A 27,531-nucleotide genomic window follows, 5' to 3' on the forward strand; every position below is an offset into this window, starting at 1 on the left:
GTTCTGGATCTTAAAATGGCAGGTCCCCTATGGTAAGTCAATGAAAATCAGCAACTTGATATATCACCCCTTTTTTTTTTTTCTTCTTCTTTTCATACTGCTGCAAAAAACTAGCATGGCAAATATTACTGTGAAATGCAGAATTTCTTTAACACAACATCCTGCAAGGAACATTCTACTCCATCCTCTCATTTTCCTTGATGTAGGTCTAAAATAGATTTAAAAAGCAAAACCACTCAGATCACGCTCGGCGCGGCGCAGGGAACGGAGCGGAGCGGGCTGAGGCGAGCGGGTCCGGGCCTCCTCCCACCTCCTCCTCGGTGCCGTGCCTCGCCCTCCCAGGACGGCCCTGTCACTGTGAAGGTTCACGATGTCTGACAGAAAGGCTGTGATCAAGAATGCGGACATGTCCGAGGACATGCAGCAGGATGCTGTAGACTGTGCTACACAGGCAATGGAGAAGTACGACATAGAAAAGGACATTGCAGCATATATAAAGAAGGAATTTGACAAGAAATACAACCCAACTTGGCACTGCATTGTTGGCAGAAACTTTGGCAGCTATGTAACACATGAGACAAAGCACTTCATCTATTTTTACTTGGGTCAGGTTGCAATTCTTCTCTTCAAGTCTGGATAGGAAGTAGGAGCAAGTGAAATTTGGACTGTAATGCACTGATGGCTGAAGCCACGACTCCCTTTAACATGGCTATGCCGCTGCATGGACTGTATACTATATTTAATGTGTATATGTTGCAGTAAAAATCTACTTCTGTTTAGTTGCCTGGGAAGAAGGCAGCATTTTTTTGTTACTGCTTTTTTTGGTTGTATTGCACTAGGAAACCTGTAAATGCTTAAACAATGGCCTTTACGTGGGAAGAAATAAAACTATTCCACAACAGCAAAAGCGTGTGGATGTGGCATTGTGGGATGTAGCTTGATGGACATGGTGCTGTGTGGTGTTGGGTGGGTTGGTTTTTGGTGTGTTGTGACTTCTTGTTGTTGTGTGGTGTTTTTTTTTTTTTTTTTTTTTTTCAGGTTGGACTTGATGATCTTACAGGTCTTTTCCAACCGTAGTGATTCTGTGATATCCCCTGCTTGGTGCAGAAACTCCATCACAGCAAAGCAATCTCATGCTGACTCCACAAGAGCTAGGTCCCCTGAGGCATCTTTCCAGACATGAAGAGCCAAAGCCGGATCAGAAACATTGTCAGAAAAACAAGGTGCTGGAGAATTATAATGTTGGCACCGAGTTATTCTAAAGATGAAAAATAATGGCATGCCAAAGTCAAGGCCAAGGTACCAGCAACCATTCTTGTTGGTGGACATGTCATTTTACCACTTGACAATTTCTTCTCCTTCCAGTACAGCATCAATTACAGGGTTACTGAAGGGGAAAGATAAATGGCTGACAAGAGCTGCTCAGGAAGATCAAGTTTGTCAGACGCTGCAGATACACGGCTCATTAGTACATGAGGCAAATCTTTACTACCAAACAGCACCCTGCATTTATGTGCTTCGCCTACCTGAAGGCAAAGAGATACCTGAGACATGGGTGAATGAGTAACTCCTGTTGATACAACTTCTGGCTTGAAAGGGTCGAAGTCCAGATCTAGCAAAGATTCCTCTTTCTTAGCTTCAGGAACTTCATTCTGTTAGAAGAGAAACATAACTCTTGAAAAACTCATCTTTCAAAAGCTGCCCTGGGCAGCAAAATATTAAGAGGCCCAAGAAAAAAAAAATTACATCACAGACTTTCTAGCTACAGTACAAGCTAGGAACGGAGGAAGCTCTGAAGACTTTCCTGAGCTTTAGTGTTACTGTTAATTTTATTTTTATGAGCTTCACTGTCATGATGCCTTCGTTTTCTGTGTAGTGCAGCTTTGACTTTTCAGGCTAAACAAATTGCAGCCCTTTTGGAAAAGTGCTGAGTGTTCACCATTTGACTGTGAAGGCTCTTTTAAAGTGCTTTGAGTCAGACACCAAAATTAAAAACTACATAAATGGCACCCAATGTCCATACAGTCTAATAAGTGAATCTCTCCCCAAACACAAACGTTAGTAAAAAGCCAATATAGAAGGACATCAATGCATCTGAATTAAATTTCGATTCTGAACATGAATACCAATTAACATTTAATGCTGTCCTTAGCTCTAAACTTCAGGAAACATCTTACATAACACTAACTAAATCTTGCTACACTGATCTGCTTTTACAAAACTGGATTACATGGTAGAGCCTTTTTTTGTTTGCAATTAATGAATTAGCCAAGGCCTCTGAGGTCACTATAAATATATAGATTGGTTCAACGGGCTACAGGTCTTTCCCACTGTAAAGTAACACGAACAAATAATTAGTGTGCTTCAACGTTAGTGTGAAACTATAGCTGAGATTTAATTATTGCTAATGATAAATATTCCTGGCAAGCATCTTGGTTTTTGTAACGAGGCTAGTGCTGCCTAGTGCTAGTTGTTCAGTCTTTATTAAATAGTGAGAGAAGCTTGTCTTTTGATGTACAGAATATACAGATAGTAAAGCATTCATTAAAATGCTATTTTGAAAAGTGTTCAGATTGGAAACAACACATAGGAAATTATTTGTACAAATATTCACATATAATCTTATGAAGAACGGTAACACAGGGTCAGACCACATAGCCCAAAGTCCTGTTCCTGACTGTGACCAAAGTGTATACCGGGGAAGTCTACTACAACATCAAAACGAGGAGATAATAATAACAAAAATGATTATGATAATAATAAAATAAACAAAGCCTTTCTGTTATTGAAGCGTCTAAGAGTGTAAACTTTCCAAATTAGTGTTACTATTGGTCAATAGATGTTAAAATGTAGGTAATTAATGGCTTCCATATGCCACAAGACATCTGAAATCTCTGCGTCACCTGAAAACATGGTCAAAATAGCTCCTCAGCTCCCATGCTAGGAATGACAGAGTGACCTGGAACTCTTCAGTCTGGAAGAGGAGCGCTAGGGGTGATGTGAGCGGGGTCTACACCAGCGTGAGAGGCGCAGGGTTTGGGTGCTCCATGACTCCCCCAAAGCAGGAAGGCAGATGGCAGCGAAGCTGATGAGGGCAGATGTGGCATAAAGAAAAGGTGGTGGTGCTCCATGTGGCACAGAGTTCACCTAGGGACCTCCCTGCCATCAGGCAGGGCGAACGTGGAAAATTTACACCTCCTGAAAGACTGAACAAACTTGTGGCAAAGTAGTCTGTTGAGGATTACTAAATACGTAGAAATTATGTTGAAGAAGCCTCTGAGCTGCAAATGGCTGGAGGCTGGGAGACTATAGGAGAAGGGGGTGTAAGGAGTACCAACCTTGCTTGCCTTGTTTTATATTCTTCCCTTGGCCTCTGCTTTTGGCCGCTGGTGATGACAGATAACTGTATAACTGGTCTGACACACTGAAGCCAGTGTTACGGTCTCACACTTTAAAAAGCCAAAACCAAAACAGCCCTCCCCACCAGTAACCAGCATTACATTAATTCTGTCGTGCCTTTCATCTGATGTATTGAGATTTCATCACATATGCCCTTGAGGCACTAGTACTCATATGGTCATACAGCTTGATGAAACAATACAGCATTAGCTAGCATATAATCAGCAATGGATGGAGATGGAAAAGTTAATTATCTTTCAGTGAGGTTCGAGAATGAAGTTGTTATTTATGAGGACTGGATCAAATGAAGAGGAGTCTCACTTAGGCTATGTGTGATGACAGCTAACGTGTCTGTAGTGACAGGGGACTGATCACTGACGGCAGAAATTACCATTAACCATTACCCTTAGACCAAAATGAAGAGAATACTTGTCATAACTTTAGGAACAAAGGCACAAATAAACATAAAGCGTAACTGAGATACCATGTTAGATGGAGATTTAGGAGAAACAGGAGCCTTGGGAAATCCCTCGGTAAGGGGCAAAGCTATGACAGGAAGGCCTGCAAATCATCCTGTGTTAATTCCACCATAGCACGATGAAGCAATAATAAATGCCACATTTGAAAGAGGCGGCTGTGGCAGAAGCAAGGCTGTACCCCTCAGAGGACACGTATGCAGAAGGGATGGAGAAGGCACAAGAATCCTGTGAGGACTCCCAGAACTGCCACCCCCTCTCTGCGCACAGTCTGTACAAGCCTTAAAATAGCTCCAGCAGATATGGGTTGTTCACTTCAGAGCTGTCGGGAACACTCAAGACACATCAAGTACCTGGAGGGGGCATATTATAAAGGCCTGCAAATGTCCAAGCTAGTAACTGGACACTAGGGAGCAGTATGATGTGAAGAAAACAAGAAATAAAGCAAGGAACACTCATTTCTAAATGAGCCTTTCATCTGGTCACCCAGATACCACATCTCCTCACTTCTTTCTTTTACTTAGCAGTAATTAAATCCATTCTTGACAATGAATAAACTGGTAGTGTGAGCTGCTTTGTTGAATCAAGGCCAAAATATTTAACAGCATCAAGCAGAACTGTCTTTCAGCATCTTGCACAGCGCCGAATGCATTAGTACTGCTTCGTAAAGAAAGATGAACAACAACAATTACAGGCTATTTGTGTTCCAGAGAAGAAAAGCGTTTGGCCTGTTTGTAATCCTCTCTGAAACATGGGATTAAAGCAGCAGAGGTCTATTCATCAGCCTGTTGGTTTTGTGCCTCTGCGTGAGGACAGTGCCAGGGACACCAGTGGTGGTCCTTTGGGAAGTCCTGCAGCATTAGAGGGCTCTGCAGGCTCGACAGCTTCCTCCATACTGCCCAGCAAAGGCTCTGGGAGTACAGGAGATGCCATAAGCACCAAGAGGAGCAAGTCTGTGTTTCCTGTGGTTTTCATACAATATATTTTCAATAACTGGTTCTCTTACAGAAGGATACAAAACCTCTTACATCACACTATTTGAGTATGCCTGCACATACTCAGAGATCTCAGATACAGTAAGGATGCCTCAGTGGTGGGGGTGGGTTTTGTGGAGGGAGAAGTGCAGATAGTTCATGAGAAGGTAGCCAGGGAATAGCTTAGGTCATTCCCAGGTCACTGACTGTGGAGGAGGGAGGGACATCAATTTTTCCTTGACAGGCAAGGGAAAGATTTCAGTTGTTCTCAGGAGCATGCTCCTCCTTTATTATGTCATTCCATTTTTATACCAATCTCTCATAGAAAGGTTGTAAAGATTCTGGAAATGGGACTTACACTCATTTAAAGCCCTGTTCCAGTGTCAGCTCTTAATAGAAAAACAAATTGGTTCCATTTCTGCTTCCCTGGCTGGCCTGACAGACGAAGGTTAGGTGGATACAGCAATTAATGCAGGGGGCCATATCTCGCACAGGTTACACTGACTCTTACCACTGATGTCAAGGCTCAGCTGCCAGAGTGATAACTCCCATGAATTCAGAGTAAAATGATGCAACAGACCTGCGACCTTGCTTCAGCAGGAGTGCCCAGCAGCGGCTGCATACTGGGAGCTGCCATTAATTCTTTAATTGCATGGGCACTTCACTATAAATAACTCTTTCCTCTTCCAAATAGATCCCTATGGACAACAATGCCTTTTTCTCCCCTCCACAAGAAAACAAAACATCACATCTTCAAATTCTCTAAAACAATTTTGGTTTTCATTGCTGTGCCTACATTCTCCTGTGTTGCCAAATGAATTAGTACAAAAACAATAATTCACATGAAAACAAAAATTCATAAACATTCTGCATAAGCTTCAGATCTGCATATTTCTCCCCAGTCTATTAGACACAGGCTCAGATTTCAGAGTTGTAATTACCATAATAGAAAGGGTCCATTATTGAACAACCAGCAGTTACCATAACTGCATAAAAGCTGAATAACTGAATACAAATTATACAGACTTATTTTAGACAACTCTGGCTTTTCTGTTTGTTATATGCAATTTTTAAAAATTTCATAATTTCTTAATAATGAGATAAAAGTAATTTTGATCACTTCTCTGCTGCGTAACTAATGCTTCTATGAGTCAAAACCAGGTGAATGATTAATCTAGCTGGAGCAGCCTTTTATACCTGCAAAGAGTTGATTAAAACAGCCAAGATCCATATTTTTTAAATTCCTCTGAAGAAAAAAGGAATACTTTTTATGATTTTGATGGAAGAAACAGAAATAACCAAGGATCACTGTAAAGTGCCAATTGAGATGCTTGGGATTAGGAAAAAAGCATCTTAGATGAACTCTCAGCTTGTAATGAAACCTGGGTTCTGTTAAATCTCAAACATGGGTGTGTTTCACAGTATTTTTAGTCAGGCCTCTCAGGAAATCTCTCATTTTTTTCAATACGTTAGCAATGCTAGCCCTTTTTTTGAGTGATTATGCGTGACCAATTCAAAGATAAAATATCATATGTGTGACCCTTTCAAGCTAATATAAAATGGTATGGTAATTGTGCTTCTGCCTTCTACCTGCACCCTCCTCCTCCCCCCCAACGGAGATCAGCCCCAAGGCCACTATCTTGGAGAACCCAGGGTGATTGCAAGGTTGGACCCATACACCATCCTCTGAGGCTTACCTGTGATGGGGTCGTCACATTGATTTCTGGGACAAAGTTGTCATCAAAGAAGTTAATGATGTTCTCCTGTTGCAACTCCTTCGTGGGTGTGAGCTTAGGCAGCGGTGGGACTGGCGGACCTTTCCTCAGCTAGGCAGACAGCAAAAATGTCACAGACTAGTTCAGGGATAAAAGAAAGAGCTTTAAGCTAGGCCTAAACAATTTGTGCTAGGTTTTTATTTCTGCTGCTTCACCTTAAGTGTGGGAATAAGCCATGGGTTGAAAGGAACTGTTTGGTTGTTCACCACCAAATGCCTTGAAATAAAACATTGTGGGAAAAGCAAAGCAACTCTGTTTCGAACTCATTCCAAATCAAGGTTTAAGATTTCTTACAAAAGCATTTCTTGGCTGATTTTCTTCTGCTGTGACGGGCACACAGTGCAAGACACTTCCTCTCCTATGCAGCCCATAGTTGGAGGGGCGATGCTGCACAGAACGAGGCCTCTGCAGTTTTTTGGCTTCTGAAGTTCGTTGCTGTTTAGCTTTGGGATTTTGTCCCTGCCCACCTGTCGCTACCTTTAAAGCCTACTTAACGCTAAGACCATGTCATCTCTGGGAACCACAGCACCTCAAAGGTGCTTAGGTTACTAACTCCCCCTGCTCTCCAGAGATTCAGATAACTATGACAAACTAATTGCTTGGAATAATACCAAATACTATTGGATAATTTTAAAATCTGTCAAAAGACCAAGGAAAAAAAAAAATCCACAAAAAATCCTCAGGTGGTATAGTGACATAACACCATTGGCACCAGTAAGACTAAACTGAGTGCTACCAGATGAATATTCAGGCAGTGAGGTGTCACATTTTGGGAGACCGGAGAAAACAAGTGTGCTTGTAACCAAATGCAAAACTAAATTTCTTCTGACGTGCTCCCACCACAGAAATAGCAATCAGCAGCTATCCCAATTCTGAAAACATCAGTAACATCAACACAAGTCTTTGATACGTTCACGAAGTATCACTTGCAACCCTTATGCTACAGATGAAACTGTTGCCTGAAACCGATTCTTACTTCACCAATAGTGGTGAGAACAGAAATTACTCCAGTGACTCCAACAGTGTCAAACGTCTCAATCCAGAGTTAATAACAACCAATAAGCCTGTAATTATCACAGCAGTATTTAAGCTAGCTCTATTATTTACTGTTTCAGAGGTTGGCCAGACCAGTGATACTCATTGGTTAATTTTTTTCCAGGGTAAGCATAAATTTGAAGATGAATGAAGAACAGAAATATATAATGTACTGAAATTCACAAAGAGGTTTTAGAAACGAGTTTTTCAAACTATCACTGCTGGGGTATGGGTTCTTAGAGACTATGCAACTTTTAAAGTGTTTTGCTTTGTCACCAGAAGTCACCAAAAAGTGTTTTGCTTTGTCACCACAGTTCACTGGGCACCTTAAATTTTCTTCATTCCCCCTTATATAAAAACCACTTTCCACCCATGCTCGTGACACAGGAATGAACAAGCAATGAACAGAAGAGAGTGCAGCAGAGCCAGTGGCCTCCCTGTCATTTCTCAGTCTCAGCCTAGATGAAAAATCCACCATATACATCATCTCAGCTATCTTTTACTGCACAACAGGCCAGTTTCTCCTGCTAGGTTTCTGCTTACCTGTGTGGGTGACTTAGGTCGGGCTGGTGCCGGAGATGCTGGTGCCAGCATATGATTGGGACTAGCAGTAGGGCTAGGCAGGGGAGAGACCTCCTCTGGCGGTGACGGTGTTTTTGCAATGCGGAGCGGACCTGAATCACTAGACAGAAGCAAAGCAATGGCAAGGACATACGTATCATGCTGAGTTATTACCTCGACAATTTGATGCAACAGTTGAACTGCATCCTCGATGTAATGGCAGTGACCACAAAAGGCAGTACACACTGGAGACGAACTGAGCCATTATATAATGACTAAAACTAAAACTGCAACTAAATTTGATTAAAATTCAGTGATCTTCAGTGTCAAAGGAAGTTTTAATTTTGAGTGATCTTGATTTTTGGAACATCTGTTTACCTGATCATTGTAACTTGAGAGAAACAGAGTACCTGCATTTTTTCAGATTCTGTATTTGAAATAACGTTTCAGGTATAAGTTTGTAACTGTCATAAAATGTGAGATGGAATTATTGTCTTCATTTCACACAGTTCTCAGAATAAAAAGCTCTAAAGATAAAAACCCCAGAGGAAGGCATATCAATGAATAATGCAAATTATTTTAAAAGCTCAGCAACTTCGGAAAGGTTTCAATAAAATAAAACACAACCAAGATTATTATAAAGATATCACTATTTAGAGGGACAACTCACCACAACTATAAACAAGCAGCAGTCAAGTGACTTCAACAGAGCTCTGCTGATACTAAGAAAAGATCTGATGAAGTCCTGAGAAAGGATGTGCCCTTCCCACGAAAGGACCTGGTGCAAACACTGGGACATATTCAACTACCTAGAAATGCTGAAAGCTTACAACTCGGGGAGGCTATAAACTACAGCACTCAACGACCACAGTACTTGGTAAGAGAAGAGCGACTCCTACACATCTTCAGGGAGAACAGAAGCGCTACCTGATTGAGGAGACCACATCATAAACATGTTCCTAATGCTAACACAAGAAAAATTCGTTCTTTGGAAAGGACAGACTTAGCTCACACTCACCACCTCTTTCTGTGGAAATATTAAAAAAGAAAAAATAAGCAGTTATTAAGAAATTTCTTCCCCAGGTACAATATTTGCCTTCAGGATAGAGTATTCAGTAGCATACAAGTTTTTAAGATTTTTTTGTAATACAGTTCTTTAAAGGAAAGATTGGATACTGTACTTGTCTAGCATCTACTTCTCATGCATCTAAAAAGGAAAGCTGTTTTATCTTACAAAGACCCACTCCTGAGTAGTCTTTTAGAGCATCATAACTAATAATGGAAGTCAAAATCTATCCAGATTTTCACGTAAGGCTCTGTGAACAGTACAGCAAAAGTGAGTAACATGGTAACTAAAAAAATAATGTATTTTTAAAAAGCATTTTTAAAATAAGCTAGGAGTATCACACAGCATTAACCTATGTCTACTCATTTGTAGCAATAATTATTATTTTTTTCTCTCATTGACGGAATGAGTAATTCAGTGGGAGCGAGCACGTGCATGGCTGGACATGGTCTAGGAGACACAGGTGGACAAAATACCTGTTTATTACAAAAACCTCTTGAAGTTTTCCAACACTACGTTACTTTTCATCCCATAAAAGTATTTTACAAATCCTTTGTGGAAACGTAGTCCAGCTCGTGAGTCCATCCTAAAGTGGCTGGAAGTGGTGAGGTATGAGCTAACAACTCCAGAGGCAGGGTGTAAGTATATATGAGCATGGATTAACACTAAAGTAATCCAAACCAAAAATTTTGGACACGTTCTTGATAAAGTAGTTCTGAATTCTGCATTAGGTCACAAGGTTCAATATATCAAATGTAGAAATATCAGCCATATGTTTGAGGCAGATGTTACGTCATTTGGTCAGTCTTAATTCTTGCTAATCTGAGTCCATCTTGAGGGCAAATTAGCAGTAGCTATAACATTGTTCTGATTGCTTCTGATGAGCTGGGATTGGCTGGAAATTCAGGATTTATGTTTTCACTCTTAATATCATTGTGTTTTGATAAGTCTCGCTGTCTTATAATTTCAACCTCTTCTGCCTATCACTATTACAGTACCGAGAGATCAAATTATGGCAGAAAGGCTACATTTGTTCCAAGCAAAGAATCAGAAAAACTGCACTGGCATCCACTGACCTTAAGAAAGCACCATCTGATTTTAAACTTTTTTTGCTTTTCTTTTTATCTTAAGACAAGATTTCTCTTGAAAGTCATTAAAAATATGGTGTTCCGTGACATTCTTTTTACTTCAGCTTCTCAGCTTTCATGATGCACTCTCAGATCACATTTCTTGACTTTTCCCCACAAGCAGAAGAGATAAAAGGTTGGGATTCTCACCTAATCATATGCCTTTAGGAGCTAAAAGCACATCTAAATATTTCAAGGCTTTAAAAAAAATTACGAGAGTTAGCAACATTGCTGTGAACTAAGCATCTGAGAATAAATGAGCTATATACTTAGCTGGTGCAAGTTGGTGTAACAGTCTAGAATGAACTAGGCTAAATTGCAACAGCTGAGAATCTGGCCTTTATTCTTTTATCGAAAGGAAAAGTAAGTGGGTGATGAAGGAATTTTTGCACCTTTACTCATGTTGAGAACTTCATCCAAGGTACCTTCATCAACCATCCTGAACAAACAGACCCAGTGACCGTGTTTGTGCAGCAATCATTACACATGGTGTAGCTGATTACTAAATATGCTGAAACCCACAAAGCGTACTGCAATGCAATTCATTAAAAAAAGCAGTAAATTCACCTTGGTGCCCCTTGAATGGTGAAGGCCTTGTCTGCGTGCTGATCTCCCAGCTTCGTCATCACTTCATATAGTTTGTGACATAGCTGAGAAAACAAAACACTTGCCTGAGTTTATATGAAGCACTATAGTCATGATTAAAATCACAGGTGATAAATCTGGTCTGATAACTGATAACCTGATAATAGAAAACCAGATAACTTTAAAATGGTGCATAGATCCTTCCAAAAATAGCCAGTGCCGTGTATATCAAAAGCTTAAGTGGAAACCTATCAAAATCCATAGAATCAAAGATAACAGCAGTTCTTCAGAAAAATAAGCTGATTTCCAGAGAACCAGTTTATAAGTGTGACCGACTGCTGCCTGATCTCTGACAAAGGAGGTCGCCTAAAGTTTAAAGCAACAAGGGTAGCCGACAAGATTCATGTTTTCCCCTCAAAAACCTAATCCCAATTTCCATGGGACTCCACTCAAGCGAGTTTTCCAAACAATTTTGGTTCCTATTAGTTCATTACTATAGATAATAGTAACTTAGCAAGGTACAGTCAAAAGATCCTGAAACTGCTCAATTTGCGCCTGACAGTCACAGATATAAAGTTGCATTGCTGACAACGTATACAGCAATCTTGAAGGGAATGCTTGACATGTTTTTCTTGTACTGATTAAAGCAATGAGATGCTTAGCAATTGCACACAGAAAAAATACTGAAGGCAATAGTATGCTAAAAAGATGGAGAAGTTATCAAAATAGAAAGTGAATTTAGTGCTACAACTGATACATGCATTGTAATCCAAAATTGTATGGGCTGCCCATTTCCTTAAGGAGAGTACAAAAATGACAAGTAGAAGCGAATACAAAGGTAATACTACAAATCTGGATCCAGGGCAAATTCTCACGTGTGTCTCTGCTAGATTTTTACTGCTGTGTTACAAGACATTTGCTTGCTGTTATGCATATCACATAATCCATTATACATGAGAGAATCATTTTTACTCACTAAAGCTATTTCCTTGTGAAACTTGGCTTCGAGGCTGGATACATTTTTGAAGGTGTTCACATAGAAGCCAACTCGTCTATGGAGGATGGCACAAAGAAAGGAAAAAGAGAATAAAAGATAGGGGTGGGAGGGCCACAAAGGCAAATTAATTATTTTTTGCAGACTACAAGCAGCATTCTTGACTATTATTCTCAGCAAAGCAAATAATTGGGTTGAATGTCAAAATTTCAGACTAGTTCGTTCATGATAATTTCTGTTTGTGTTAAGAACCATTTCACACCGCACAGAATGAAACAAGTTGAGACTACTCCACAGTGGGGGGCTTCAGCTTGTTTTAGAGAAGGGAAAGATTGGAAAAGGATTGGCACGAATGTGGCACAAGCACGCAGAAGGCAAGGTGCTCCGAGCACCCCATCTCCCACCAGACAGCAGGCAACCATGGACTGAAAGGAGAGAGGTACCACTCCAGCACTGCAAGCGCCCGCGCCCAAGATGCTATCGCAGCACCTAGGTGATGCGGGTGTGTCTGGAGACAGCTTTAAGTTATACAGCTCAGTACAGCCTGGGGATGGGTGTCCCACGCTAAGCCCTCCTTAAAGAAATCAGCCCTGAAATACATGCATATGTATGTAAGAGAAAATAATTTCTAATATGGACTAGACATTTTTGGACATGCAGTCAAAAATTTGCTTGCTTGGAGTGAGTGATTACGTACCTGTTGTACACTTCAAAAGTAGAAGGTGTTTTCTTAGGTTTTGAATTATTCTTTTTCCTATTGAAAACTTTCATGTGTAATTTCTCCAAACTTTTATTAACAAAAATAATCTTTGGCATAAGAATAAGCCTGCAAAATGTCAACTCAATGGATCATTTTCTTCCTGAAGAATTGTAATAGCTAAAAAAAAAGGACTCTGAAAGCAATTGCTTTCTGAATTATGCCTATCACTCAAATTAAATTCTACCTTTCCCTGAGACTAGTTAGTGGGCAACACACGTATTGCAGTAAAAGAGCCCTTACTCTAAATCATTCATATGCAGTTTTACTTTTAGTAAGCTCACGAAATAAATATCTTGAAGTGCTAAGAAGCTTTTCAACTGAAGTAGACAGAAACACAGCAGGAAAACCCTCTATTGATCTGAAATTTAACAGGAATTAATTTAGAAGGCAGAGAAGACAAAGGATACTTCACTGACTCACAACACACTTCCACTCCAGACTGTCATTTGGTTAAAGAACATAGCACACTAATGAGATGCTTATTTTTCTACTGCTTTTGTTCTCCTGTTCATTTTGTCTGGATTTTCTGTATAAACACAATCTATGATTATACATCCCAAATGAATGATCTATGCCATCAAATGCTTTTACATCGCAGACATAGTCAGCACAAAACTAAGAAATGTGTCTTCTGAAGTAGTTACTACTACTTCTGTAGTAGTTTTCCCTTCTTCCACTGCTTTGGTAGTATTTTATAGGAACTTAGAAATGACAACTGCCGTAAAATCTTTATACATTTGTAAGGTTCTTAATTTTGATACCTTTTACAGAAAAACTACCTATAAATAGACCCACTGTAAATCTTCTAGAAAAGCATGTAGCTGCTCTATATGGTTACATTTGACAGTGGAAACATTTAATCCTTTTTATTAACAAATGGCACTTTTTTTCCTTGAAAGGATCAGCTATCCATCACCAAGATTTCTGAGAAAGGTGACGGAAGCAGTGGGTCGTGGTCATGATCAGCTATTCTGTGCTCTGACGCAGTTCTTTATCCATAAAATGAGACCTTTTTGCACCTCAGATGAAGATAAAGAATCTTAAGTGCCAAGATACACTGAAAGAAATAAGCATAAATACACTTACAGTAAGTATAATTTTGGATCATTTGAAGGTATTTTCCCTGTTACTATTTCAAAAAGATAATGGATGGGATCTTCAAGAAGCCATCAAAACATTTTCTATCAGCTCCTTAAAATCCCCTGGTTCCTTTCCCTTAGTCCCCCTTTAGGCCTTCCAGACAGTATCTGCCTAGGCTTACCGTGACCACAGAGATGGCAACTCTTCTTGTAAGTCAGTGTTAAACTCTTCAAACACTTTCTGTGCTTTTTGAAACTCTTCTTCTGCCTAAAACAAAATGAAACAGGGTGACTTCTGCAATCACTATGACATAGCAAAACCTGCCAAAGTTGGTTTTGTGCATTTGTTTTGTGGGTCTTTTACAATTTTTATGAACAAAGGATGTGACTCAGTCCCACACCACACAGTCCAACACAGGACTTGCCGTCCCCTCAGCCTCATCAAGAGAGAAAGACAGGGCTTAAACGGGACTCACTGCTGAAAGAGGCTGAGCACACCCTCCCCACCCACCGAAATACCTAATACACATTTATGCTTAAGGCTATCGCTACTTCCATTTCTGAGAGCAGAAAAAGAAGAGAAACTTTGTACTCAGTCTCCGCACAGAAACAAATGCCACCCAAGCTCCTGAAGTCTTCTGCCATCCTTCTTAGTGTGCTACCTTGGTAATTCTGCCTTCATCTTTTCTTTTTGAGCTCTGCAGGGCTTCTAGATGATGCCTTGCGCTGTCGTAGTCCACCAGCTTTCTGCTTCGTTTTGCAATGCGAGTCTGTACAGAGGTAGAAATGAAAGTCAGCGCAAATGGTGCTTTTTAAAAAGATATTTTACTTAAGTTGCCATTTAAGTTTTTGATATATTTTTATTCTCCCTCATCTGCTGTTCATATCTTACTTACTGTAATATCATACAGGAACACGGGCATGGTAAAAGAGACAAACTAATCACCTTATTTTAAATAAGGAATCCATTTACAGATGGTTTGGAAGGGTTTTTTGTGGGTGTAGGGCTTACAGGCCTTGGAAGTGGGATATCAATGTTCTGCAAGACTTGTCTCATTCTCCGGAATAAGTGGACCTGTTAAACTCATGGTAACACCATCTTTTTCCCTTATATATAGTGTGCAAATTTAATGAATAATTAACGTAATTTTTTTCTAGAGTTGGAAAAAATGCTTAAAATATACTTCTCAGTATAGTTGCTCTGACACATAACTAAAATAACTGGAGTTCAACATACAATAGAAATTCCAATTTAGCTGCTATAATTCTTTTATAACTAAAAAAAGTCCTTTGATATATACTGAATTTAAAAGCCGTGTATTATAAGTAAATTCCACATGCTGAGAGGGCATAAGCACAGTTTGATTTACGATCAAGTTTGAGACTGAACATCAGTAATGTTGGGATTTTTTTTTTTTTTTTATTAGCCCCTGATGTAAATGACAAAGGGGATGACTGTGTGATACCTACTCAACTATAAACCATCACAAAGAATTTCCATCTATGTCCACAAAGTCACATCCAAATATAACAGTATCTACCTCTCACCTGTAATGATTTTTTTTATCCCCACACTTTTCATTTAGCAGCCATCTCCCTGGACTGTACACTGGACAGGCATCTGGGAGAAGCTAGAATCTGCGTAACAGTCTCTCCTGATGTGTATTACAAAATCTTTTTATAACTAATTAAAAGACAGGAACCATGGCTTAGTTAAGAGAAAGATACTTAGATACCCACAGGTGCATCTAGCCAATAACAAAAGGCCTGCTTTTCATCTTTAATTTGTCTGGCATTTTAACAGCTGAAGAGCTTGATGTGTCCCTGTTGAAGTCAGTGAGAATTATCTCATACCAAATAAACACAAGCAGGAAAAAAACATTATAAAAATTTTACCTACAAAGGCTAATTTACTTCCAAGTACTACTGCATGAAAAATACTTTGTTCACTTGGAAAAATCAGTGCAGCCTGATGTCAGGGATTCACTTACAGAACAACATCTTCTACATTGCAGAAGAGAATGACTTCCACCTGCCCCTCTTTTTTTATTTTTCTTTGCTTGTAATCTCATTTTCTATTTATTTTATGACTCAACAGTAATTTTACAAATTGTGCTTTATAGGAAATCATTACTGTACTTTGATATCAGGAAATTGTCCTAGGTATGTATCCAAGGTCAACAATGACCCATCCACCAGTTTTTGATGGAAGTCTTCCCAAAGCTCATCACATTTCTGTAAAGGTAGAAAAGAGAAAAATGCACTTAGTAGTTTAATTCCACTCCAAACCTAGGAGAAATACAAGTGTAATCGGTAAAGATTAATCTTTCTGAAGCTTTAAAATGTTCTCTATGGCAGTAAATCAGAGTGTACTTATAAGATAAATGAAAAAGAATACCTTGACATTGCAAGCTTTAATTCACAACAAAAGAGTATTTAGCTTAATAACTAGTTTGTGTTTTCATTCTTTCAAATAGTAACTGTTATGTGAAAATAAGGATATCACAGATTCAAGGTCTTCCTCAGGGTTTCAGGTCCCTGAGGCTCAACAACACAGAAGCTGAAGCTGCCCTAGTTCTTAAGCCTAAGTATGTTCACCAATGATGAACCTTCCTTACAGAGAAAAGAAATACAACTGAAAATAGAAGAGTAAATAAAATAAATGAAAAAATTAAGCAGGTTTCCCATCAATTATAAGGATTTGTAAGCTTAGCTTTGCTTGGTCATTTTAAAAATAAAAGCTGTAGAGATCCATCCTAAGAAAGGTTTTTCCATCCCATACTTTTTGTGCCATTAAGGCACATTTGATGAAATGGCTGATGCATGGACAAGAACTCTACCTTGCACTGCTACAGAACTGCAATTCCAGATCTGCAACACGCCAACATCAGCAGGCAAAATAAACAAAATCCCCCCCCACCCCTCCCGAAGCTACAGTGCTTTTCCCCAGTCCCCTTTGCAGCTCCGGGTTAGTCACCAGGAGACATCCCTTGTAGTTTTCCGGTTTTTAAGAACATGTTAATGCAGCTGATGGGACAAGGACCCCACGGGGAGCAGGGTGAGGTTCCTTGCCAGAAGCAAATCCTGTTAGATAGCGCTCGAGGTCCCCGGTTCTCAACTGAACAACTCATTAGCATGCGTTAAACACCCTGATCCCCCTTTTCTTTGCACATTTCAAAAACCACTGAACTCCCCCCTTTGATGGGAGGGAGGCTAAAGGGGATGAGCACTGCTTTGCAGGGTTGTGATCCTCACTGGTGAGTCCAGAAAGCTATTCCCTAGTGTTTGTTTTAGCATGAGCCACTACAGGGCATATTATAAATGCTGTGTGATGCCAGCATTCCGTTCATCCATTTCTTACCCTAACAGAGTCCCTAATGAATTATTACAGTCTATTAATCATGCTTAAAAGAAATAGCCCATTTATTAACACAATATTTAATCACAGTGGTCTACAGAGCAGACAGCATTAGATCATAGCAAGCAACTGCCAGCCCTGTGCATTTGCCTTTGTATCTTGCTGATACATATTTTGGACAAATTAAAATCATGGAGGTTTTCTAAAAGCTAATGGGCTCAAAAAACATTGCTGAAGAGTCCTTTAAAGCCATCATCTTTCCTACCATAAAGAAGAATGTCATTTAGGTGGATCCCTTTTGGAATGATCATTTATATCCTGGACTGCACAAATATATCATTCTTCTTTACTCCAGGTTGAGGGATGCATAAATCTATGTTTGTGATTATACAGGGAAAAAAATTAGGAGCAGAAATTCTGTAATGTTGTCCACATGAGTCTCTTATTAAGAGACACATCTAATGTTTACCCTTATATCTAATAGAGATTAAGAGCCAAATTTTGGTCCTTTCATACACAATTACAAATTTCTGAGTGTAAAATCTAATAGTCTACAGATACAAGCTGAGGTGCTACAGCAAGATGTAGCAGGAGATCTTCCAGCTGTTTAACCTAAACCAATATAAATTGTATGGTATCTCAACTTACACAGTCTGGAAGCTGAGTGCTTTTAGAATCAAAAACACATCATGCCTTCAGCAGCAGGAAAGGGTAGAGGAAGGTAGCCATAGAGAAGAAAAGCAATCATTACAAAGATTCAGGAAGATTAATCTGTCTGCCAGATTCTTGTTAATTATACTATCCAGGAGGCCTTGCAAACTGAATGCCAGGTGGTTAAAAGCTGCACTGATAACAGTTTGCACTTTCTTGTCACCACCAGAACACTTGCTGACAGACTTCCTCCAGAGTTAAGGCTGTTTAGTCTAAGCAGGCAATTCAGAGCACCCCCAATTACGCTCCTGCAATGTCCTCTAGAAAAGCCTATTTTTCTCTAATCACTGAAGGAACCTCAGAAAGGCTAAAATGAATAGTGCCCTGCAGCCTAATTTGGCCTTACATCCCATATTCTTGTCAGAGAAAGGTGAGTGTCCCACTGGCTCAACAGTTGTTACAGAGCACTAAAGGATAAGCAGATTTAATTTCCAACATTCAGTTGAATTGAGAATGCTGACTGTGAAACCACACGTAAGATACCTTGCACAGACTTGTCAATCGGTTGCTATCAGGACCAATTCTGCTCACATTGATGTTGACCTCAGTGGGAGCTTACGACAGCTAGTTGATAAAACAGACATTGCAAATGCAGCATCTGGTCAGCAGCAGGCGCGTTTCACAGCCAGGTGCGTTTTCTATGCTCAAAACCCAGGATTTAACATGCAATGAAGCATTAAGGGAAGTTTCGGATGTACACTTCTCTCAACAGCTCAGATTAATCCATTTGCAGCCAAAACACTTTTTTCCTCTTTCCACACATCTTACCTCTCCAATCATTTTCACATCTTCTCGTCCGTACCAATCTGGCTCATACACTTCATGAAGAGACTCTGTAAGCTTCTTTGAGGCATCTTGCATCCCTGTAATTAGACAGAAGGAGGAATGTGTAACCGCAAACTACAAGAACAGGTTGCTAAATATCTTTATTTTGGCCCACATGTACCCACTATGCTATTCCCTCTGCCATGTTTAGAATATAATCTTCAAGAGCTGAAACAAAACCTCTATGTTCAACCAGGTTACGGAGAAGTGTCCTGCACAGAAGGATTAACCATATTTATACGCAGGGAAAAAAGTTTCTATCACAATAGGGATTCCATTTTCTGTTCTGAACTAAACATATCTGAACATGAATAACAACTTGGAGGGTAGTCCTGCCCACTAACAACATTTAATACCCGACTGAAAGACTGCCACTGAAAAGACAAATAGCGACCTGCCTTTGGTTATTCTCAGCTCTTCCACCCTATCAAACAGTTTCTTACGCTGTCCGTAATGAGTGCCATGTCAACCTGTGTGGAACAGGAGGCATCTCCAGGGTGGCATGGTTAAAATGGCAGAGATTTGTGGGAATTGCTGGCTATAAAAATAGACTTAGGAGAAAAGCTAGAAGGGGTCTGCGCTAAACAAAAGTGCTCCCCAGAATGGGGGAGGTCGCATACAGGTAGAACATATCTCAGGATTTTCTGTTTCCTTGTTTTCAAGGATATTTAAGTCTCAGGAGCTTTCACTTGTAAAGTGAGAGTGGTTGAGCTTGTTATTCTTGTGCCCACAATAATGATGGTGACCTAAAGGTATGTTCATAATGAAGCAAAAGACATGAAGGCCAAGAGCTGAGACACCATCTTGGGAAAACTGATGCTTGAACTTGGTGAGAGTGCTGCAATAGACCTGGTTTTATGAAGAATGATTATCTTGTATGGTCACTCAGTAGGTTTAGAAGTATGTGAAGCCCAGCGCTTATTTACGCTTGCAGCGGGGTGGTGTCTACAGAGAAGTGTGCTAAGCCGAACTGCATCAGGCACCTTTGGAGCTCTTGCTACCACAGGTGAAACAAGAATGGGGACTAGTGATGGTTATCACCCTGTAATACAGAGAGGAGCTGGCTAAAATGTAAAGTAGCTTTAATAATATTATGAGAAAGAGCCTAAAGTTATCTTCAGTGAGATCAGTTTGACCCCAGTGAATAAAGTACTGCCCTCAGTGAAGACACTGGGGTTTGCCTTTCCATTTTGATGGAGCACCAATAGATTAGATGATGAATATGGTTCTGAATCCAGTGAAACCAAACTCATCTCACCTAACGTGCTAAGAATCAGTTCAGAATCAGTAATTTTAAAATGACAACTTTATTTCAACTTCTTTGCAAAATGTGAACAACATTGCTATTTTTTTTACCTAGCATTAACTTTTTTTTTTTAAAAAACACATTTTTTTCTCCAGCCAAAGTCTGTTTGCTGGAGCATATCTGTGCTGTTTAGAAAATATCTCTAGTGTGATGTTCAGATCTAACTGCTCAGGGCTGAATTTCAGAATAACATCGATATTTCTGTTTTCTGCACAAAGAAACATTCAGGAGTGGAAGAGGAGAATTCATTCGAAAGTCGAATGTCTAGAAGAGCAGACTTGACCTAGTCAGTAGCTATTCCACCATGCACTGCAAAACACACTTGAGATACGACAGGAAAAGAAATGCAGTAATGCTCACTTCCTATTATTAAAATGGTGGTCTATGGAATGGGTAGGATAGGAAAAATAGATACTGAAAAAGCTGAAAGTAAATCGCTGTTCTCAGACCTTAGGTTCAAGGGAAAGAATGGTGTGGGAAAGGGGGAGAACAAGTACAAAAGAAACCCTGGTGTTTAGAGGGTACAAGCTTTCACCTTAAAGCAAAAGGTGCTGAGCCAAAACAGAGTATTTGATCTCTTCAGGGATTGTCTTGGGGGTGCTTTTTAATGGCAGAGCTCAGCTCAGAGAATTAGTATAGCACAAGAATTTAAGACGCATTTCTTACTTTTCTCCTCCGTGGTTAATGCTTAGGAAGATGTATCACAAGCTAAGAAAGGGTTCCTGAATAAAGGGGCTTTTTTTGCCTAGAATATGCCAGATTACAGTAAAATACAGATGATCTTCACATATTTTTCCAGGCAGGACTCATTTAAAATCTTTAATGCCACTGCAAATTGATCAACTCAGGAGGCAAGGCAAAACCAGCACAATACCACCGTGCTTAAGGCGGCTGCTTCTGTCTGCTCAGGGCAAACGCACAGACCAGGGAGGTTTGCACAGACCAGGGAGGTTTGCACATCCCTGCTCAGGCTTGATCCTTTCCGCTATCTGAACTTCTGCCCTTAAGCCCGCTGCGTGCTAAACCTGCCACGTACGTTCCTGCGGCAGGCAGGCCAGCGCAGCTGCTCGCTAATCCCTCCTGCAGCTTGCACTCGGCTCGGTCACAGAGCAGGCTTGGGTAGAGCGCCCTTTCCTACGCAGACTTTCTTTTTCAAGTACTACAGGACTCGGGCATAGATCTGCTTAAGAGAGTAAGTAAAAGACACTTAATATCCCACGCTTGAGTCATATCAAAAGTTGCACCAACTTTTAGACTTCTTCCAGTTCTGAGAATCTGGTAATCCTCCATTCTACCACTTTCCTGTAAAAAACATCAATCAAATCCAGCTGCAGCGTGAGGCATGTGGGAATTACAGTACTTGGCTTCTTCAGTCAGGAACCTCAGTCTGAAACTTCCACAGGCCAACATCATCCATCCTACTCCCCTCCTACTGCGTCCTTACTAGGTTTAGTGCAATACCCCAAATGAGTATATAGGTAAATACCAATCCAGTGGCTTCACATTCTTTTTCATGCCTGTGGGCATAAACTTACAATGTTCAATGATTTTTTTTATTTGGCTGGTTTTCACGTAGAATTATTTCTTATGCACTGATATCTTTTATGCATTATTCAGCACTGAAGTTAAGAGGATTAGTGTCTCAGCCATAGACTGTGGGCTGCCTCTGCAGTTTTTAACTGCTGTCACTGAGAAAAATAAATTGTTTAAAGCAAGTCATTAAATTACTAAGAAATATGAAAAGAATTTTTACTGCTGATGAACAGTCAGAAATTTATATTTAATAACAATTGTTTAATTTAGTACCGCTGCTTCTTGGTAATTGGGTCACTTATTTAATAACTACAAATGCCAAAATAATTGAATCGCCTAGGAAAAATTATGCTAAATAATCCAGTTACTGAAGTTTGAGGCTCTTGGATGAAATCATCTCTCTTTCTACGGGAAAGGGCTCCTGTCCCTGGAGCCCAAAGGACTCCTAGAGGCCCCTACGCAGCAGGGATCCCGGGGCTGGCAGTGCAGAGACTTTCCCATTAAGCACCCTACAGATGGGTGACTCTGCCATCACAATTCCAATGTACTCAAGCTCCCATGGAGATTGAGACTGGCCTGGGGCTCCATGTTGGCCACAGGACCCATACATAGTGGGGTTTCCTCACTCCCCAGAAGGGAAATCTAGGCTGAATCATAGAGAAAATTCCATTTTCCTGATGGAGTGAGCACCTTGGTCTGGCTCTTAATAGTTAGTTATTTGAGTGGGGAAGAGAGCTTCATGTGCGGTTCTCCAGGGAAATGACCTATCCTGCCATAAGGGTTGTATCTGTTATTGCTAGCTACCCATTAGAGTTTCCACTGGAACAATTCAATCATTTCACAATTCATTACTAAATTTTACAGAAAGATGATTAATAGTTTTATTGCTTCTTCGAAATTACATGATTGATTTTAAGATTTGTGTGTCTGGAGGATATGTGCAGTCTGTCAGCCACAGACTGACAACTAGGCAGCGAAACCACTTACAGACCTCCGAAACATCCCCTTCCTTTCCTGTAGACTGGTTATTATTTCTCACGACATTAAGCCACCTGAAAAGTATGGTGCTTTTTTTTCCATGATGCAGGATTCCTTTTTACCTCTGCCACCTTGCCACCTGCATGCAGATCCAGGTTTGTAACTCCCCATCTGCACTGGTACTTGCAAAGAGCTCAGGGCAGAGAATGGGAGGCTGATTTAGGGTTTCTTTAACAATTGGCCCATAAAACCATTCAAGCCACCTACAGCTCTCAAAAGCTTAAAAAAATAAATCATGAAGTAGAGAACCCAGATACACGTTGCCAAGGAGACTGGAAGAGACAGAAGACTGAGGCATGAGGTGACTATAGCTGTGGGGGATAGTACACAGTCTCGTCAGTACAAACACCACTGATACATAGCAGACGTTAAACTATCAAGCAGGTGAAATAAAACAGCACATAAAAGTCATTCACAAGTTCAACAGCTTTATGACATGGCTCCTCCGAGTCCTTGAGTAAGCAGCGATAAAGAACAAGACCCAGCTAAGACTAAGAAGCACCTCTGAGCAAGAGAAGGAGTCTGGATATAGCAAAAATTCTTTTAAGAATGTGTGATACTAAACCTCAAACTGTCAAGTATATTAAAATGAAGAGATAGAGGGTCATAAGAAGGCTCAGTTGACCATTCCTTGCTTAAGTCGTCCCTGGATTTTGTACTTCCAACTTCCAATATCCAGTCACTCAAAAGTCATGCAGCAAAATGAAACTTATTACTGGAGTTCGCAACATACCATCTTGATAAAGTGCTTTCGGTTAAAGTTAGCTATCTTGCCAATTCCTGAAACCCTTTAAAAAGAGCTTTTCTCATACCTGTAAGAGTACAAGGGTGCCAAGTGGATTATTTTCCAATGATATGATTGACCTTTTTCCCTGCAAAATGACCCGCTGATGACAGCATGCCTCCAAGGCTCAGATGCTCTAGGTGCAGAAATCCCACTCCAGTGCCTAAATATGGGGGTTCCCATGCTTTTGGGAATAGCCACCCCAAAATCTTTTCATGATGGCAGTCTTTCAACGAATAGCAACAAAGAGACTGTAGCAGTTGCTGGATCTGCTTCTGCCATCCAAAATCTGGAAAGCTCTTTGCCACTGCTGAGCTAGTCAGCTTTGGGGAAGCCCCAGCCAGAGCTATGTATTGTAGACTACTGTCTGGGGCTGTCCTCTCACTCCACAGCACGAAGGTGTGCCAACATGTGTGCCAAGGATGCCCGCTGGTAGTTTGTTGGTGCTGGAGAATAACATTTTTAAGGCTCTTGCGAGCTGCTTATGACTGGGTCTTTTCTAAGACATGAAGATAACAAGGTGTTAGCAAACACTTTTCATTCTCAGTAAGAAAGTCAGTCCAAATTATTTTCAAATATAGACTTAAGAGGCTGCAACAAGAGAAAGATGCTGAACAGAAAAAGGCAAAACTTGCGCAATGAAAAATTTCACACCAAGTTAAAAAGAAAACTTGGTGCAAAGAGTAGCCCATTAGGCAGTAAACCAGCAAAAGGACCATGAATGCACAGAGTACTAGGAAAAGAAGAGAAAGAGAGAAAGAAAATGAAACGTGGAGAGGAGGATTGTTGTCACCAACACAGAAATCAAAGCAGCATGTAAACTGTCAGCCTACATGACAGAAAAGCCATCTGGCCAACAAACAGCCTCATCACACTGTTTCTGAGTATCCACCTGATAGTGGGTGTGGGGAAGGGATGACTGAAAAATAAGAAAGTAAAATCAGCATTCAATGGGTCCCCAGAAATGACTGGTGCTGAAATTACCTCTAAGACATTGTGCAAATTCCTCCAAGGCAAAGTATCTCCTGTCTGGTACAAGATTTTCCTTGCTCAGCCCATCCAGCAAATAACAAACGGTCAAAGACACTAAGTTACTGCTTTGCTCCCCATTTTACAATTCCCATCAAAAAGAGCTTTCTTCCCTGCCTGTCAACAGCTGCTGAAGCTTTGTTATGACACAGTGATTTCCAGGGATGTTAATACTGGTTTGTAACATTTTCCCTGCTGGACTAGAGCCAGGTTAAAAATATACACACACACATATATATATATTTATCACATATATATATATATTCATCTCAAGAAGCCATTACTGTCTCTCTGTCAGTCACCAACTCTTATTCCCTTCCTTTAGCACCTGGCCTCCAACTCCAAAGAGAGGCAGCACAAGAAAGAGAACACTCTGCATATGGTGCTAAGTTGAGTGTGCTGGATTTACAGCTGTCCAGTAGGATTTAAATAGCTGTTTACTTAATCTCTGATATTTAAGCGCTGACCAGTGAGCTTCTGCTACTTGGATTTTCAATGTAGTATCGAAAGAGATCACATTTAATTGTTAAACTTCAAAAAAATGGAACAAGCAGTCAGAAATACACGAGAAATCACATCAGCGCAGGGAGCGTGGTTTTGGAGGGAGAACATCATCCAACTAGTAATGCTTGAAAATGTTACAGTTATGGAGATCAAGCAATCCCTTGCCTTGCACAGGGTATTTCATATTCTAGCATTTGCTAAGACGACTAACAAGATGTATAGATTTTGTGGGTGCTCAAAATGCATGCAATGTGAGAACCTGGGCAGCAGTCCTGCACACAAAAGACAGCCAAGGATGAGCCGTGCATGCAAGACTGTACACACATGAGTTGACATTGAAGGTGCAGAATCCCTAGCAACAGGCTAAAAAGCCCATGCCGGATCCAAAGCAGAAATGTGGACTACTAATGACAAAAGCAAGATTACTTGTATTTGTCTTTGTATACCTTAAACAAGCCTATTTGTCTCAATTTTTTAAAAAGTTTGCTTTATGCAAACATGACATAAAACTTAAAAATCACCTTTGATGGCTGCTAAATAGCCTTTCAGTTCTCTCTGGAGCCTGGAACCCTCTGCCTGGAAAAGAAAAAACAAACACAAGGAAGGAAGTGAAAACACATTTCAGTTATATTTTATGCCTTAAAACGTGCATAGAGTATGTCAAATGTAAAGCAATTTCAGGAGTAGTCTAATGAATAGTGTCACATGTTGCAAGCATGCACAGGTTCATACAGAAAAAGTGGCCCAGCCAAGATGCTATGCACAGCGTATTCCCTAGGCTAACATTTCTGGGTTTATTTTATCAGTCATCTACACAGGGAGGAGTCCCAGCCAAAGACAGACAGGTATATTTTACGGCCAAGGTCCAGCTCAAGTCAGCCTGGCCAATGTCTCAACCTGAAACACAAAGAAGTATAATCAAGAATGGTGCACCTCCACTGGAAACCGCTCAAATGCGACCAGTCAAGACTTGCAGAAAATCCATGCTCTTACATAAATGGCTTACTAGTTTCGCAAACAGTTTTCCAAGTATTTTAACATTTTAATATTTTGCAAGCAAATAATTACTAAAAAACAATAGCATTAGTTATTTTGTTTAGCTTGGCTAGCGCATCTTGCAGTCTGCTGTGAAATCTCAACTGTTTCTTTGGCAAATATATCAAAATGATCTTTCTTTATTTCATACTAACAGTCTTTGAAAAACTCAGAATAGAAAAAACAAAATGGGTTGCTTTACTTTACCTCTAACTGTATCACAAGTTGGACTTCACAGCTCCTAGGATTTGCAATAAAATCTGTGCTATACTATAGGACGTGCGTTATTGCTAAAAAGCTGTTGTCCAGGACACCTTCAATAGCCTGAAGATTCTGGAAATGCTCCATGTTTATCAGTTCCCAATATCCTTCAAATTATTTATTTAAGCAGTTGGAAACTATAGGAATATCAGCTTGCAGTCACATTTTCTCACATACAGCTACACCATATGGAAAAATCAGCTGCAAAATATGACTGACTGCTTTGGAGTTTCTCTCATTTTTCGTGTGAAAGTCAGAACCCAAAAGGGTGCATGTGTAAATACTTTAGAAGGCAGAGTCTCAACTAGCGTAAGCTGTTATAACTCCACTTAAGTCAAAGGACTTCTGATGTCAGTAAAGGATTTACCATCAGCACCAGTGACGCTCAGAGCATTCAGACACAGAGGATCATAAGAAATTCAGTTTGAAAGGGACCATCTTGGGCTTAGAATCCATCTACCTGCAGCCACGTTAAATCCAAATGGTGATTCTCAAAAAATACCCACTTGCCTCACCAGTACACACATTGCAATGCAGATTACACCCACCAAACTCACTTGCATCTCCCCAGCTCCCTGCAGGGAACCGAAGGCCTTTAGAACTGGATCAAAAACCCCCAAACTGCAATCCACTGTAAGAAGAGAGCAACTGTTTTAAGGTCCTGGAAATATTAAAGAATTTAGAAGGTAAAAATGCCTGAGTGGGCTTAGAAAGTAGACTGAATCCACTTTATGGATTCAAGAAACAGAAGGTTGCTTTTACACTAGTTTGATCTGAAGCGAAACTCCTTTTTGAACCTAAATCCATTAATCAACTAAATTCTGAGCGCAGGAATAGACCCACCAGGGTGATATCTGAGAAGCTGCTGAGTAACAGCAAGAGCGGAGGAGCACCCAGACCACCAATCTGCCTCTGGTTTGGGACCATATTAGATGCTCCTAGAAAAGGCAAAGCCTTCCCTTGCTTTGGGATCAAAGCTGCATATATCAAAGCAAGGATCAGACAGGCACAGGGTGAGTAATCAGTGGATTAGACCTCAGGCTTAATTACTTAAAACACAATAGAAATCTCTGAAAGTAGTGGTAGCTTGATGTTGTGTCCCTTAAGAAAATATATATGTGTACATCTTCGTACTGTTTAGTAAAAAGCATTACCCTAACGCATCGTAACAACACATTTTATCATCCTACATAACACAGTAGCATCCTAACATGCTTCAGAAGCTAACTTTTTTCTACTTCTTTCCATGCTAGAACGGAGGCAGACAGATGACAGAAGTTGTCTGCTTTCTGCAGAGCAAAGCATTTAGCGAACAA

At 40.3% G+C, this 27,531-nt stretch overlaps 2 protein-coding genes across 2 annotated transcripts in view; one reads left to right on the top strand and one right to left on the bottom strand.

Moving 5' to 3' along the window:
- Positions 1-27,531, bottom strand: part of AMPH (amphiphysin) — a 120,961-nt gene that overhangs the window by 28,736 nt on the left and 64,694 nt on the right. The window contains exons 3-12 of the mRNA XM_059819103.1: positions 25,441-25,495; positions 18,669-18,763; positions 15,971-16,066; positions 14,494-14,601; positions 14,014-14,099; positions 11,975-12,050; positions 10,981-11,063; positions 8,203-8,341; positions 6,547-6,675; positions 1,545-1,652 (exon numbers count right to left, since the gene is read on the bottom strand). Of these exons, the coding sequence (XP_059675086.1) occupies positions 1,545-1,652; positions 6,547-6,675; positions 8,203-8,341; positions 10,981-11,063; positions 11,975-12,050; positions 14,014-14,099; positions 14,494-14,601; positions 15,971-16,066; positions 18,669-18,763; positions 25,441-25,495 (975 nt within the window). The remainder of the gene's footprint in view (positions 1-1,544; positions 1,653-6,546; positions 6,676-8,202; positions 8,342-10,980; positions 11,064-11,974; positions 12,051-14,013; positions 14,100-14,493; positions 14,602-15,970; positions 16,067-18,668; positions 18,764-25,440; positions 25,496-27,531) is intronic.
- On the top strand, positions 278-901 carry LOC104260513 (dynein light chain 2, cytoplasmic-like). The gene has a single exon (XM_059819104.1). It carries the CDS (start codon positions 371-373, stop codon positions 638-640), a length of 270 nt encoding a protein of 89 aa, XP_059675087.1. The 5' UTR covers positions 278-370; the 3' UTR covers positions 641-901.

The sequence above is a fragment of the Gavia stellata genome, chromosome 6 (genome assembly GCF_030936135.1).
Source record: "Gavia stellata isolate bGavSte3 chromosome 6, bGavSte3.hap2, whole genome shotgun sequence".
NCBI classification, from domain to species: domain Eukaryota; kingdom Metazoa; phylum Chordata; class Aves; order Gaviiformes; family Gaviidae; genus Gavia; species Gavia stellata.